Genomic DNA, 12443 nt, shown 5'->3' on the forward strand with positions numbered 1-12443 from the left:
TATAAAAAAAAAATAAACTGTACAACCGGGTTTAATACTTCTCAACATTAATTCAAGCCACAAATGCATTTTAGAAGTTGGCTATCTGACAAACAAGGCATTCTGGCATTACTGTATTATAATTAGGGCGCAAAGAGAAAAAGAGAGACAAGCACGCCTGTCTCTAACTTTAGAAGCGGAATGCATTTAACTTATTGTAATTCAAAGTCTGTGGACTATTAAAACTGTTATGTACCCTGCATTATAAAAATGTTTTTAAAATAATAATTTACATTTCTGTAAATTATTTTACTACACAATACTTACCATGATCTATATTTTTTATCTTGCGCTCGCAAATGAAACCCTTTTTAAAATGTTTTTAACTAATATTAAAACCAACAAGCCGCCACACTGAAAACGCTAACAAAATTTAAAAAACTAAATTCAAACTAAATTAAAACTAACTATAATTAAAATTCCAAAACAATTAAATCCTGGTTTGGACACGCTATGGAAAGATGTATCAACACGTTTTATATAATCCAATATAATCAAAAGCATTGTTGAAGGCCCCTTTGATTCCAACGGCACCTCACATGTAACGAAGACCTTTACAAGTGTGGAATTGGTGTGTTCACACCATGCCTGCTTGAGTTTTCGTGCTCACAACTCCCCAAAAATCTACAATTTCTTCTAATAAATTCTTTGACCAAGGACACACGTTTGGCCCCTGCCTACTACTCTAAAGGGATGCATAAATACAAAGATTTTTGCTGCACATTTTAAACATTGTTCTAATTACCTGAAAGCTGAACATTTGTTTGGATAAGCCAAACTGTCCGCCGCTCACTTCGACAGAAACATGGCCCACCTTCTCTCCTTTACTAGCTTTTGTTCGGCAAACAATTCTGCAAGACAGTCATCAAAGATAGAAAAAATACTCACATTCCATACTTGAGTACACGTTCAATCACATCTAAAAAAAATGACTTGAGTGAAGGAGAGGAATTTTCTTGTTATTCAGGCAAAAACAAGAAAAAAATAATGTGATGACGAAAACGTGGATGAAAAAGTGGCCGGGCTTTTTTAAAACCGAAAATGTTCATTGAACATTAGCTGATAAAGACAAGTCACGAGACACCATCATGTGGCACTCGGAGGAAGGTGAAAGACTGTGGCCGAAACATAACAGGTAAATGACAACCGAATAGTCTGTGAGAAAAGAAGCAATGATTTCAAATATAAATAAGGGACAGAATGAATTTTATTCAATCATTGTTGCCTTCTTGTTTTGAGGAAAAAAGAGAGATTTACCTCTAATTCATACAAATACATCCACGACTATCATGACTACATGTGAATCGTCAAATGTGTATTTGTGGATCAGTGGGAGAACATCTTCCATGTTTAGTTAAAACAAGTTCGAGGGAACCGTTTTTAATTTAAAAATATTGGGAGAAAGCAGTCATGATAAAAGCACCCACCCAAAAAAGGTAAGATCACAAAATCGTGGAAATCATGTATGTCATTGTGTTAATGATTTTGAGACAAATCTCTCCCCAAAGTCAAAGGCATCAGAAGAGGACCACACTCTTTCCTCAAAACAAGAATGCAGCAAACCACAAATTTCTTGCGGGCAGTTTTGTGGAGTTTGCTTTCTTCATTTTTCTTTCCCTAATGGGATGTATTTTAGATGAGCGATCCGTGGCTGCGTCCGCACTGTACAGCTCGATACAAATGAAGGGCTTGATGTCAGGTCAAGGACTGACTGTGACAGATATGCATGTGGGTAATCAACTAGCATTAATTGAAAAATAACACCCCCCCTCCCAAAAAAAGACTAAAGTCCAAATGAAATCATCCTTCTAATAAGACCGCAGCTGTTATTACCTGGAGGAGACTTCATAGAGACTTGTTATGACAATGCAGGGCACATCAGCCACTGACACAGAATTGAGGATGTCCTCTGCTTTTTGGCCCAGGTTGGAGCCTGTTATGGTCACCATCGTGCCACCTTCAAGCAAGCCGGACAGTGGCTCAATCTGAAGAAAGTAGACAGCACTTGTAAAACATTTATTTCAATAGATTTTTTTTTAAACTTGAAAACTATCCATTACTTAAATCACATTTTGCAACAATAATTCATTTGTAAGGCAAAAAAATGGAAGTACTCACAGAATGAATGACCGGAGGAGGGCATGTCTGCTGTACAGGTTCAACACATAAACCAGAATATAAACAACTGGCCTGTGCATCTCCACACCACACACAACCATACTTGTGGTCTGCTGTGTGGCAGCGACTACAGTCAGTGCGGCCCACCGAGCAGTTGTACAAAGTCACTGAACATTGACAAGGACACAAGAGCAGCAGACGTGGATTTTTGGTTGACCGTTAATATTTCATGCCGTAAAAAGACTCAGTGAAGACAATAGAAAAACAACTCACCATAAAGATCAGGGTAGCTGTCAACATGGAATGTGTTCCTCCTCTTCACATACACCATAGCTTGATATTCCTCCATGAGAGCAGAATATGTGTACTAGAAAAGCAACATTGTTTTAGCTTGTGCATAAAAATTGTCCAACTCAAGGGCCAGGGACCAGATCTGGGTCACCAAATTACTTTAAGTGAACAACAAAAACCATCCAGTGTATCAGAATCAGAATCAGATCAGAAATCCCTTTATTGTCATTGTACTCAAGTGTGCAACGAGATTAGAGAGCTCCCCTCTCCAGTGCAATACAACAATAATTCAGATAGATATATAAATTAGATAAATAAGAGAATAGTTAGTGCAATGGAAAATAATACTGGATAGGATATATAAAAACACATCACGTTGCTGTTCTGCCAAGGTAAGGGTGGTCGTGTGTGTGTGTGTGTGCGAGTTTAGAATGGAGATGGCTCTTGGAAAGAAACTGTTTCTCAGTCTATTAGTCCTTGATTTGATGCACCTGTAGCGCCTGCCAGAGGGCATCAGGTCGAACAGGTGTGAGTTTGGGTGGGTATTGTCTTTGACGATATTGAGAGCCCTGCTGAGGCACCGGGCGGTGTAGATGTCCGACAGTGAGGGGAGAGGGCAGCCAATAATCCTTTGCGCTGTTTTGACCGTCCTCTGGAGCCTCAATCTGTCCGCCTCAGTGCAGCCGCTGTACCAGGTGGAGACACAGTACGTCAGCAGGCTCTCGATGGACGAGTGGTAGAAGTCCAGCAGCAGCTTCCTGTCCAGGTTGAATTTCCTGAGGACTCTCAGGAAGTGCCGACGCTGGTGGACCTTCTTTACCACTGCTGTGGTGTTTCAATTCATGTTAATTGTTAACTAGGTTTGATTTTTTTTTATCTGGTTTTACAAAAAAAAAAAAATCCATCCACCAAATCCCTTCAAAGGAGATTTGTTAACATGCCGTACTTTCAGTACTAAAACAAGTGCGCTTTAACAACAGCAACTTAAACAATGATGCAGTTAATTTATGGATTTCTACAGGCTAACGAGCTTTATAGTACATTTAAGAGAAAATCCTAATTATACTCCTTTAGTCCTCTTTTTACCCCTTAACCCTAGTAGTGTCAGTTCACAAGATTAAATGTTTTTTCCAAATTCTCAGATGGCCTGGTCTCATATGAGGAAGAAGTGTTAACCGCAAGAGCAATTCAAGTGTAGCCTGATCGTGGATGGCGAAGAACAAAAACGAAGAAGGAAAAAAAATAAAATCACACATGTGCACCTTGTCCCAATGTGTCCCAGGTGAGAATGTTGTGAATAGGCACTACGTCAAAATAGACTTGATTTGGGTTACTTCTTGCTGTCTGGGGAATCCACTTTTATACAAAACATGACATTGGGTAAGACATGTTTGTTTACGTTAACGACCGTTCCCTTGTTCCTTTGCGCTTGATGACAGTCACGCAACGTCCCATGTGCACATGAGTTGTGCGGTCACCGGTTCATGCCCACAGAAGCCCAGCAACGGACAACGGACCAGTCACTAAACAACCCCTCTTTATTCAGTTTTGAAGTGAGGCAACGTAATGCTTTTCTTGGTGCTGGTGCCTATTTACTGTATTATCCACTTTGACAAGCATGAAAAGTTGCAACAAACCTTTAGAGTAGAAGGAGTGCGACCATTAACCGAGAGAGACTGCAGGACGTCCAAAACAGCGGGAATTGAGCAAACCACAGAGTCCACTTTGTGGTTGACAAAGCACTCAAAAACAATGTCCACTTGTTCAACTACCGCAGCTGAGTAGATGGGGCCCTGGCATGAGGAATGGCTTGTTTAACTGACTCAGAGCAGGGTGTCACCAGTGCGTGGGGCCCCAACACAGCCAAACACACAAGTTGACGTGATGACAGGGCCCCCAGGCTGAAGAAACAGAGGAAACCAGGTCCGGACTGGTCAAAAGAAGAAAAGCGGTGCATGACTGCAGGAAACCTCTGAAACATTAGCCAAAATAGAGGGAGAGGTGGAAAGGTACAGAGAAGGCACTTCGGCCAAGGGTGCACCAGCACCTCCTGGCCCAAAGGGCTGTTGCCCGCCATCATGGAAAACCAAAGGGGACAGTGGATTGGAGTCCTAAGGCAAAGTGATTGTCCTCCGCCATGCTGACACGACATGAGAAATAGTGTGCACCGGGTGGAGACGCCACTCTTCTGGCGGTCCCAGTCGGACATCGAGTCCGCCATCAGGTTCATGACTTCCTGAAGTTACATGGCCCGCAGACGGGCCATGGGGACCACCACACTTGAGAAGGCGCTGGGAGGCCTGGGTGAACCTTGTCCCGCCTTGGTTGTTTATGTGGAAAATTGTTGAGGTGTTGTCCGACCACACAGGTACATGCTGTTCTCATAGGCACAGAATAAAATGGATGAGAGCCAGATACACGCCACATATTTCCAGTAAATTGATGTGGTTGGCGCTGTACTGCACAGATCACTGGCCCCGAACTAACCTGTACTGCCAGACAGCACCCCGCCCCGTGAGGCTGGACAGAAACGACCAGCTACCTCACAGCACCACAGCTTGTAATTGTGGCACAAATCTAACGACATACTGTAGCCTCTGCCTATAGCACGCAGGATTCTGGGATCTGGCTTTTCGTCCTGATTATTGCTACTATCGCACATTTTATAGAAGGTATTTTATATTGCGATGGATCATGTGTCTATCATGATAAATATTGATTAATTCTTGGGCAGCCCTAATGTACAATATATGACAATCAAGTGCAGGGGAAATTTTGTAATATGTAATAATATGATGAGGTGATTATACATTTACACGGTTTTCACAATTGTCTTGGAAACCATAATGATTTGGCAAGTGATAAAAATGACTGACACCCATAATCTATTTTTGGATTTTAAAGTCCTCATGTTCAGCATAAACTTTATCGATTCCAGAGTTTTAATGATCATAACATGGTTCAACATATCTGTCGGAATATGAGTTATTTCTGGAAATCGACGACTGAATGATAGAGAGACACGCTGCACTGTTGTGAAAGCTATAAAGCTCAAGCAAAATGACATGACATTCTTCAGGAGTTGTAAAGTACTTCGTTACAGAGGCTACTGTTGTTGAAATGCGCAATGCAAATAAAGTTGGATTGTATTGTATATTGACACTTCTGGCATTTTCAGAGGATCCGCTTTGGGTTAGAGACATAGTAGTACATCTTTGTTGACATGGACCCCATGCACGTGGAACTGAACTATTGCATTTTTCTTGAGTGTTACGCAAGCGGGTGGTACAGACTCCATTGATTTGTGATGACAATTACCGGGATTTATGTGGTCTTTCATCAACAGTAATAAACGTAATAAAAACAGTTTGGACTGTCTTGTGTTGTCCGGGGATATGGTTGCATAAGCTTTCAGGCAAACGCAAATCAGAATGACAAAGGGCTTTTGAAATGTCAGTGAAGAGAGGAAATCAGGTGGAAAGAAATGGCCAGGTATTGAAGTTGTGTAGTGATGTCTCGTAAAAAATGTAAAAAATAGAAAAGTATTGAAGAAACTCAGAAATCCCAACACATGAAAAGAACTATACTTTGCTTTGACGGCCGCCATTAAGGGAAAGCAGGAAAGATCCTCCAAACTAAGTCTGTGAATAATGTGCATAATAATAATGTGTGCAAACAAGAAATTTCTGTATAAAACCTAGAAGTTGTTTGCTTCAAAATAAACTAACATTGCAACACTTTGACGTGACAGGGTGTTATTATGGCTTGGGAAAAAAAGACTTAAAAAAAATGGTCGGTGCTTTTTTTTCCCCCCTTGCCTTGAGGTATTTCCAGGCACCATTGAACATTCACACATATATGCACTCTAAACCAATCATTACCTTTATCACAGTCTATTAGCACCCTCTCCTGGTGCAAAGTTGACACTGCAGTCAGACTTTCTCTATCAGGGACATGTCTTAAAACAGTAATTACGTTGGGATAGTTTAGAAACCTATGCACCCAACTAAATTTTAACACAGAAAATGGCTTGGAATTAGGATCATACCCATCATATGGTTCAAACCAAGACTGGGATTTGAACTGTGGTTGTCTGTGTGAAAGGAAGCAATCAACTGCAAGATAACATGTAATTAATCTTCCAATGCAATTTAAACGTAGTTAACGCAGCTAGATGGAAATTACTGCATCGTGATTCGAGACTAGCGCCCAATCTCAATAGCACCCCTTACTTGTCCGTCTTGTCCGTCCCCCCTTGAAATGCGCATTCACGACAAATAAGACGTGTCCCAATTCTCTGTAAACAATTGTGGTAGGGCCACAAGACAGACCCCGACCTCCCTAGATTCTACACACGCCGCACCCGGCAACAAATACAATGTCTGCAGAAATGATATCAACGAACGAGAAAAAGCGGGAAACACATAAATGTAAGTGTAATATTTGTGTTTCATAGTAGGGACACGTGGTTTTATTGGATGTCCAATAATTCGCTACAACAACATGTCGAATTGTGAAATTTGTTGTGGCCCAAAATGTGAAATTTTGTGAACGTGGTAACTCTTCAAATTGGATTTTCACCTAATAATAGCAATAAAGATTTTTGGTAAAGAATAAGTTGAAGTTTTAAATAATAATAATAATAATAATAATAATAATAATATGCATCCATCCATTATCTGTAACGCTTCTCCTCACGGGGGGGGTACTGGAGCCTTTCCCAGCTATCTCCGGGCAGTAGGTGGGGTACACCCTGAACTGGTTGCCAGCCAATTGCAGGGCACACGTAGATTCCATGCATGTTTTTTTTTTTGGAATGTGGGAGAAAACCGGAGTGACCGGGGAAACCCACGCATATTTGTGTTTCATAGTGTGGACACATGGTTTTATTGGATGTCCAATACTTTGCAGCAACAACATGTCTTGAGCTGTGGGTTAAAACGCTCTCCGTAGAGCTGGCTTTAAGACCAAACAACAATGCTTAGAAGCCAGGTAGTAAAGTACTGTTGCTTCTGGATGTCATGAATATTGATAGTCATACCAATAACATTCAAGATTTCATTAGATATTTCCAGGTTATTGTAATTAACCGTGTTTTAAAAGTTGTTGCCTAACGCTCGCTGGCTTGCGGTCAGGGCTAATAGCATCGAGGCTGGGCTCCTTCTCAATTGTTTGGCATCCAATATTCATTGTTGTGTTATGCAATATTTAACGTAATATAGTTATTATTAGGATGTAATGTCTCATCTGCCAACGACACAACCTGCACGCAACCAGAAGTGATGACGTGGTGGATCTAGTGCGTTCCCATTTCCGTGGGGGATTGATTTTCCACCCTTTGTCTTTGTCTTTCCAAACAAGTTTAAGAGGAAGGGGGGAAGACAAAGAAAAAGGCTTAAGGGAAAGTAATGGGATTGGGCCGAGAAAATATCATATTAGGATGTGACACAGGTGCAATTGGAAACTCATTCGTGTTAAACCACAAGAATGCTAATATTAGCTTAGAATAGCTTGAGACATGTCTATGGTAAACACATTGCAAGCTGAGACCCAATGTGACTGTAAGTGACGTGCGGATGTGGGGAGGTGGTGATTACTTGAGTAATCGATGGAATAATTCATTCTAAAAAGATGTGTTTGTGACAGCCTTAGGTGTAAAACAAAACATTGTAGGAAGACTACAAAAATTTAACCATGTTTTTGTTTCACTGTTTCTATTTTACTTGAGCATTTTTTTTGTATATGAGGAAAGACTTGCTACCGATATCATTATTGGTAAAATATTTCCAGCCATATACACTATAGTCAGTTTTGCAAAGGGCTTTCATTGCTTTCAATTGGTGTTTTGTTGTTTTGTTTATTTTGTTAATTGGTGATTATTGTGACATGTTATGCACTGCTGGTTTCTCCCGCGTCATTGGACAGAATGTTTTGGCCACAAAGATGGAGATTCAACTTGCGCCGATGGCTTTGCTCCTCACCACCAGTTTAGTGGTTGCGCGAGGCTGAATGTTTTATGACTCATGGGAATCGGACGCTAGCGCAAGACGAAGCTAGCAAAGCTAAACACTATGCTGATCCATAATCATCTATATTTTCATTTTCTAAGAAACGTGCAGACATATGAGGCCAGACATTTCACAGCTCCACAGAGTGCCATATTCTGGTGGTGTCAGCACACATACAAGTTTAAAGCTCTTTGTAAAAAGGCCAATCCAAAGATGAGATGCGAAAAACATCGTGATTAACCAACTGCAAGTGTTAATCATCAATTCTGAGTAGTAAAGTTAATTCGTCCACTCGTGGGTTCAATCCTAGCAAGCATATTATGTCAGTAGTTTATTGGTATTTCCTCTCTTGAGAATATTTCATTGTTTTATGGAGTTCCACAGGGTTCAAGATATATTAATGGTGGGAAAAAAGTTTTGAAATGATTTATTGTGGTCTTATTTTTTTATGTCACAAAAACCTGGTAGTTGAACACGGGTATGAAGACTTTTTATATCCACCATACAATAACACACCTGGTGGAGTTGACAGGTGATGTCAAAGTTGGATGGATTCATGTCATCAGTCTCCACATAGGCATCCACCACCACAGTTTGGCCTTCAATAACCAACACACACTGGTAGTCCAGCTCTGTATCCTGTAGGAAAAAAAAAAAAGAGACTTGTGTAGGTAAAGGATTACCGGCAATGGTAATCCTGCTTGATAGAGCTTGTGCATGTTTGTGCCTGTGTGTACGCGTGCATGTGTACATGTGGGCACACGTGTGAGTGTGTTAGTTCTACCTGATACAAGTGTAGATTGCGGGCAAGTAAAGTGATTTTCCTCTCCACCCTGACAGGGAGCAACGATGAACCCTGGACCTTCTCCACACAAGGGCAAGCTGAAGAACCCCAGCTGACATAGGATCCCTCATCCCCCTGTTGCTCAAAACAGGCACATGCGCAAAAACACTAATTCCTTGGTTCTTGCTCGCCAGTTGATCAAAGCACAACTACCCACTTCCCTAAAAGTGTGAGTGTGTATAGTGTGTGTGTGTGTGTTTGAATGAGTAAACAATTCTGTCAATCAAAAGTAAACACACACACACACACACACACCCCCACCCCCCCACACACAAAATAAGAGGTGTCAAATGATTTGCAAGGTCCTACAGTTCGAGGATAAAGTCCCATCGGGAGGTGTGAGAGGGTATGGCTTTTGGGGCCTAATTAAGATGTGGAGTACTGTAATACAAGGAAGAGCAGGGCAACAGTTTCTAAACTCACCGGGAGGAAGGAGTCAGCAGGATCATACTGGTAGTCCAATTCAGTATCCACCAAATGGGGATAAACTGGGGATGCATGGTCAACTTCACCATCACCTGAAAGCACGATGGCAGCTGAAAAAGTTGCAGTGTCGTTTTCTGCGAGGATAGTCCCATTAGCAGGGTTGTCATCTTCCTCTTTGGGCCAGAGCACATCAGGGTTGGTGTCCCTGCTTTGAGACCGAGTTTGAGAGTCTAGGGTTGGTACTGGAGTTGGTGCCTGGGACAGATCCAATGAGATGGAAGACTCAGAGTCGGTTGGTTCGCCCATTGGAAAGGATGTAGGCAGAGGGAAGCCAGATGATGTCGGGTTGAATGGTTCCACCCAGCTCAGTGTTCCCCAAAGTTCCTGGGTGTCAGAATGGGGCAACTCTGTCATCACCTCAGTCATGTCAGAGTCAGGAGGAGGGATGACCAGAGGCATTATGGACTGTAGATCCCCATCAACAGTCACTTGCATTAATTCTGTCCTTGGCGTAACTGCAGCACTCTCCAAGTCAGCGTCGGTGATGAACATACTCTCCCCTGCATCAAGAGACTCTTCCCTCCTGGTTGTAGTGTCGAGGGGTGGAAATGTCATAGGTGCGTGTTTGGTGATTGCCAGGATACTCTGGAGTTGATGGGTGGTGTGTGTGGTGGTCATCGGAGGAGCAGTGGTGTGTGGGAGGGTCGGCACCTGAGTAGTCAGTGCAGCAACAGGAGCCGTAGTTGTGGCAATAGTTGTTGCCAATGTTGTGGGAGCAACTGTGACGGTTGTAGTAGTGGCTGTGGCCAAAGTCGTGGTGGTGGTGTGAGTTGTGAAAACTTTAATTGTTTTGGTCGTGGGAGGAGCTGAGGTGGGTAGTTTAAACTGTGGTGGTTAGGGTGATGGGGCGTGGTGGGAGGGTAGACAAATGGGGAGAAGATGAGACAAAAATAAAACCAACAGCCAAAACAACATAAAAAAATGAACTGAACACAAATAACTGCACTGTAATCTTCCTACACTACAATAGCTTGTTAATCAGCTTTTACTTTGGACTTAGTCCTATTCATCTCTCCCTTTCCTCTGCAATTTCTGCTCACATTATAGTTATTTACAAGCCTTCCTTCACCACCTCCATAGATCTGTTCTTTGGTCTTCTTTTTTGCCTCCTATCGTGCAGCTTCATTTTCAGCATTCTTTTATAGCTATCCACTGTCCCTCCACTGCACGTCCAAACCATTGCTATAAGGCCTTATTGCCCTTGCCTTGTCTCCTAAAATTACAGTCTCTTTCCCCTTCAGATTCTCATTCCCGGAACCTGTCCATATTCATCCCTTCCACTGAGAAACTCAGTATCTTCAACTCTGTCTCTTGTTTTCTAGTCATTGCAACTGTGTCCAAACCATACAATATAGCTGGTCGCATGACCATCCTGTCAACTTTTCCTGACCATCGATGATACTCTTCTGTCACAAATCACTCCTGCATAAATGATAATACTTTGGGGTTGAATGTCAGAATTGTAAACTGCAAACCACCAGTTTCTTTTTTTTTTTAACACTGTCACTCAAAAGTGCAAACCCCAATAGTTTGTTTGATTATAAATGTTAAAGTAAATCAAGTCCACTGATGTATTTTTATGTCTTTTAAGAATCCAGAAATTCAATCAGAGGTACGGTTTTGTTTAGGTCTTCTATGTTTTTTCACATGGATGTAAAAAATAAAAAATAAAAAAAACGATCATTCGCAGTAATGTGAAACGATCACTTACACAACATTGTGTGTTGAAATTTAAATTTCAAATAAGAATAAAAAAAAGGAACAATGTAAATTCATTCAAATTCATTGCTATTCAATATCAGTCTTTATCTCAATTGATGTGTTATTTACACGGAATTAAAATGGTTTTGGTTTTTGATTTTGGTAGAAGATAGTAAAGCAAGATCTTTTAAATTCCTCAATATTGTCAGTCAGATTGGGCATATGAATAAATTTCCAAAGTGTCAAAAAAGCAATGACAATGCCAACTTGCTGACAGTATTTCACCACTTATCACATTTTAAAACCAGAAGACGATCATTAAATCAAAAAAAATAAAATAAATTCTAACAAACAAGCAAAAAACTTCAAATGGGAATGGAAATTTTGGGGTTATTTACTTTCCTTGCTGCTTAGAATTCTGATGAAAATAATCGGATGATGTAACTTACATGTTGATTATAGATGATAGCACCCTCCTCACAGGTGGGGTGGTGGGTACATGTGTGCTGGTGAACACACCAATTACAACCCCATCGGCTCAGAACGCAACCACGACAACTGAAAATTGATAGGACACAAACCACAAATATGTAGTGACATATTGCAAGTACTGTATATAGAAATTGAATTAGTTCATGCCAATCTGTGCTTTCAACAACACATCTCTGCTCAGCGTTTTGTCTTTGACTTGATAGCACTTCCAGCTAGCAACCTTTGATGCCATTTAAGTCCTGCACCAATAATAGACCGGGCTCCGCAGAGAGAGAGAGAGAGAGAGAGAGATGTGGTGCAATGCTAGAAGGGGCGCAGACCCCAGGGGAGATATTTGAAAAAATAATTATAATACTAGAATGAACCATCACATCCACCACAGCAGGTGGCAGTGGCGCTCTCATTGTCAGAGTGTGGAGAGAGAATGTTAGCAAGGCAGAGAGGGACTAAACGATAATACGAAG

The 12443-nt window shown here is 41.3% G+C and overlaps 1 protein-coding gene across 2 annotated transcripts in view; it reads right to left on the bottom strand.

Moving 5' to 3' along the window:
* Positions 1 to 12443, bottom strand: part of plxnb1b (plexin b1b) — a 160304-nt gene that overhangs the window by 81886 nt on the left and 65975 nt on the right. For both annotated transcript variants that reach the window (XM_088309882.1, XM_088309883.1), the window contains 8 exons: positions 11937 to 12045; positions 9724 to 10611; positions 9241 to 9375; positions 8973 to 9095; positions 2431 to 2524; positions 2158 to 2324; positions 1873 to 2024; positions 785 to 890 (listed from right to left, as the gene is read on the bottom strand). In XM_088309882.1, coding sequence (XP_088166008.1) covers positions 785 to 890; positions 1873 to 2024; positions 2158 to 2324; positions 2431 to 2524; positions 8973 to 9095; positions 9241 to 9375; positions 9724 to 10611; positions 11937 to 12045 — 1774 coding nt within the window. The remainder of the gene's footprint in view (positions 1 to 784; positions 891 to 1872; positions 2025 to 2157; positions 2325 to 2430; positions 2525 to 8972; positions 9096 to 9240; positions 9376 to 9723; positions 10612 to 11936; positions 12046 to 12443) is intronic.

Source organism: Idiotropiscis lumnitzeri, chromosome 11, assembly GCF_059441095.1.
Source record: "Idiotropiscis lumnitzeri isolate Australia: NSW breed Sydney's pygmy pipehorse chromosome 11, RoL_Ilum_1.0, whole genome shotgun sequence".
NCBI classification, from domain to species: domain Eukaryota; kingdom Metazoa; phylum Chordata; class Actinopteri; order Syngnathiformes; family Syngnathidae; genus Idiotropiscis; species Idiotropiscis lumnitzeri.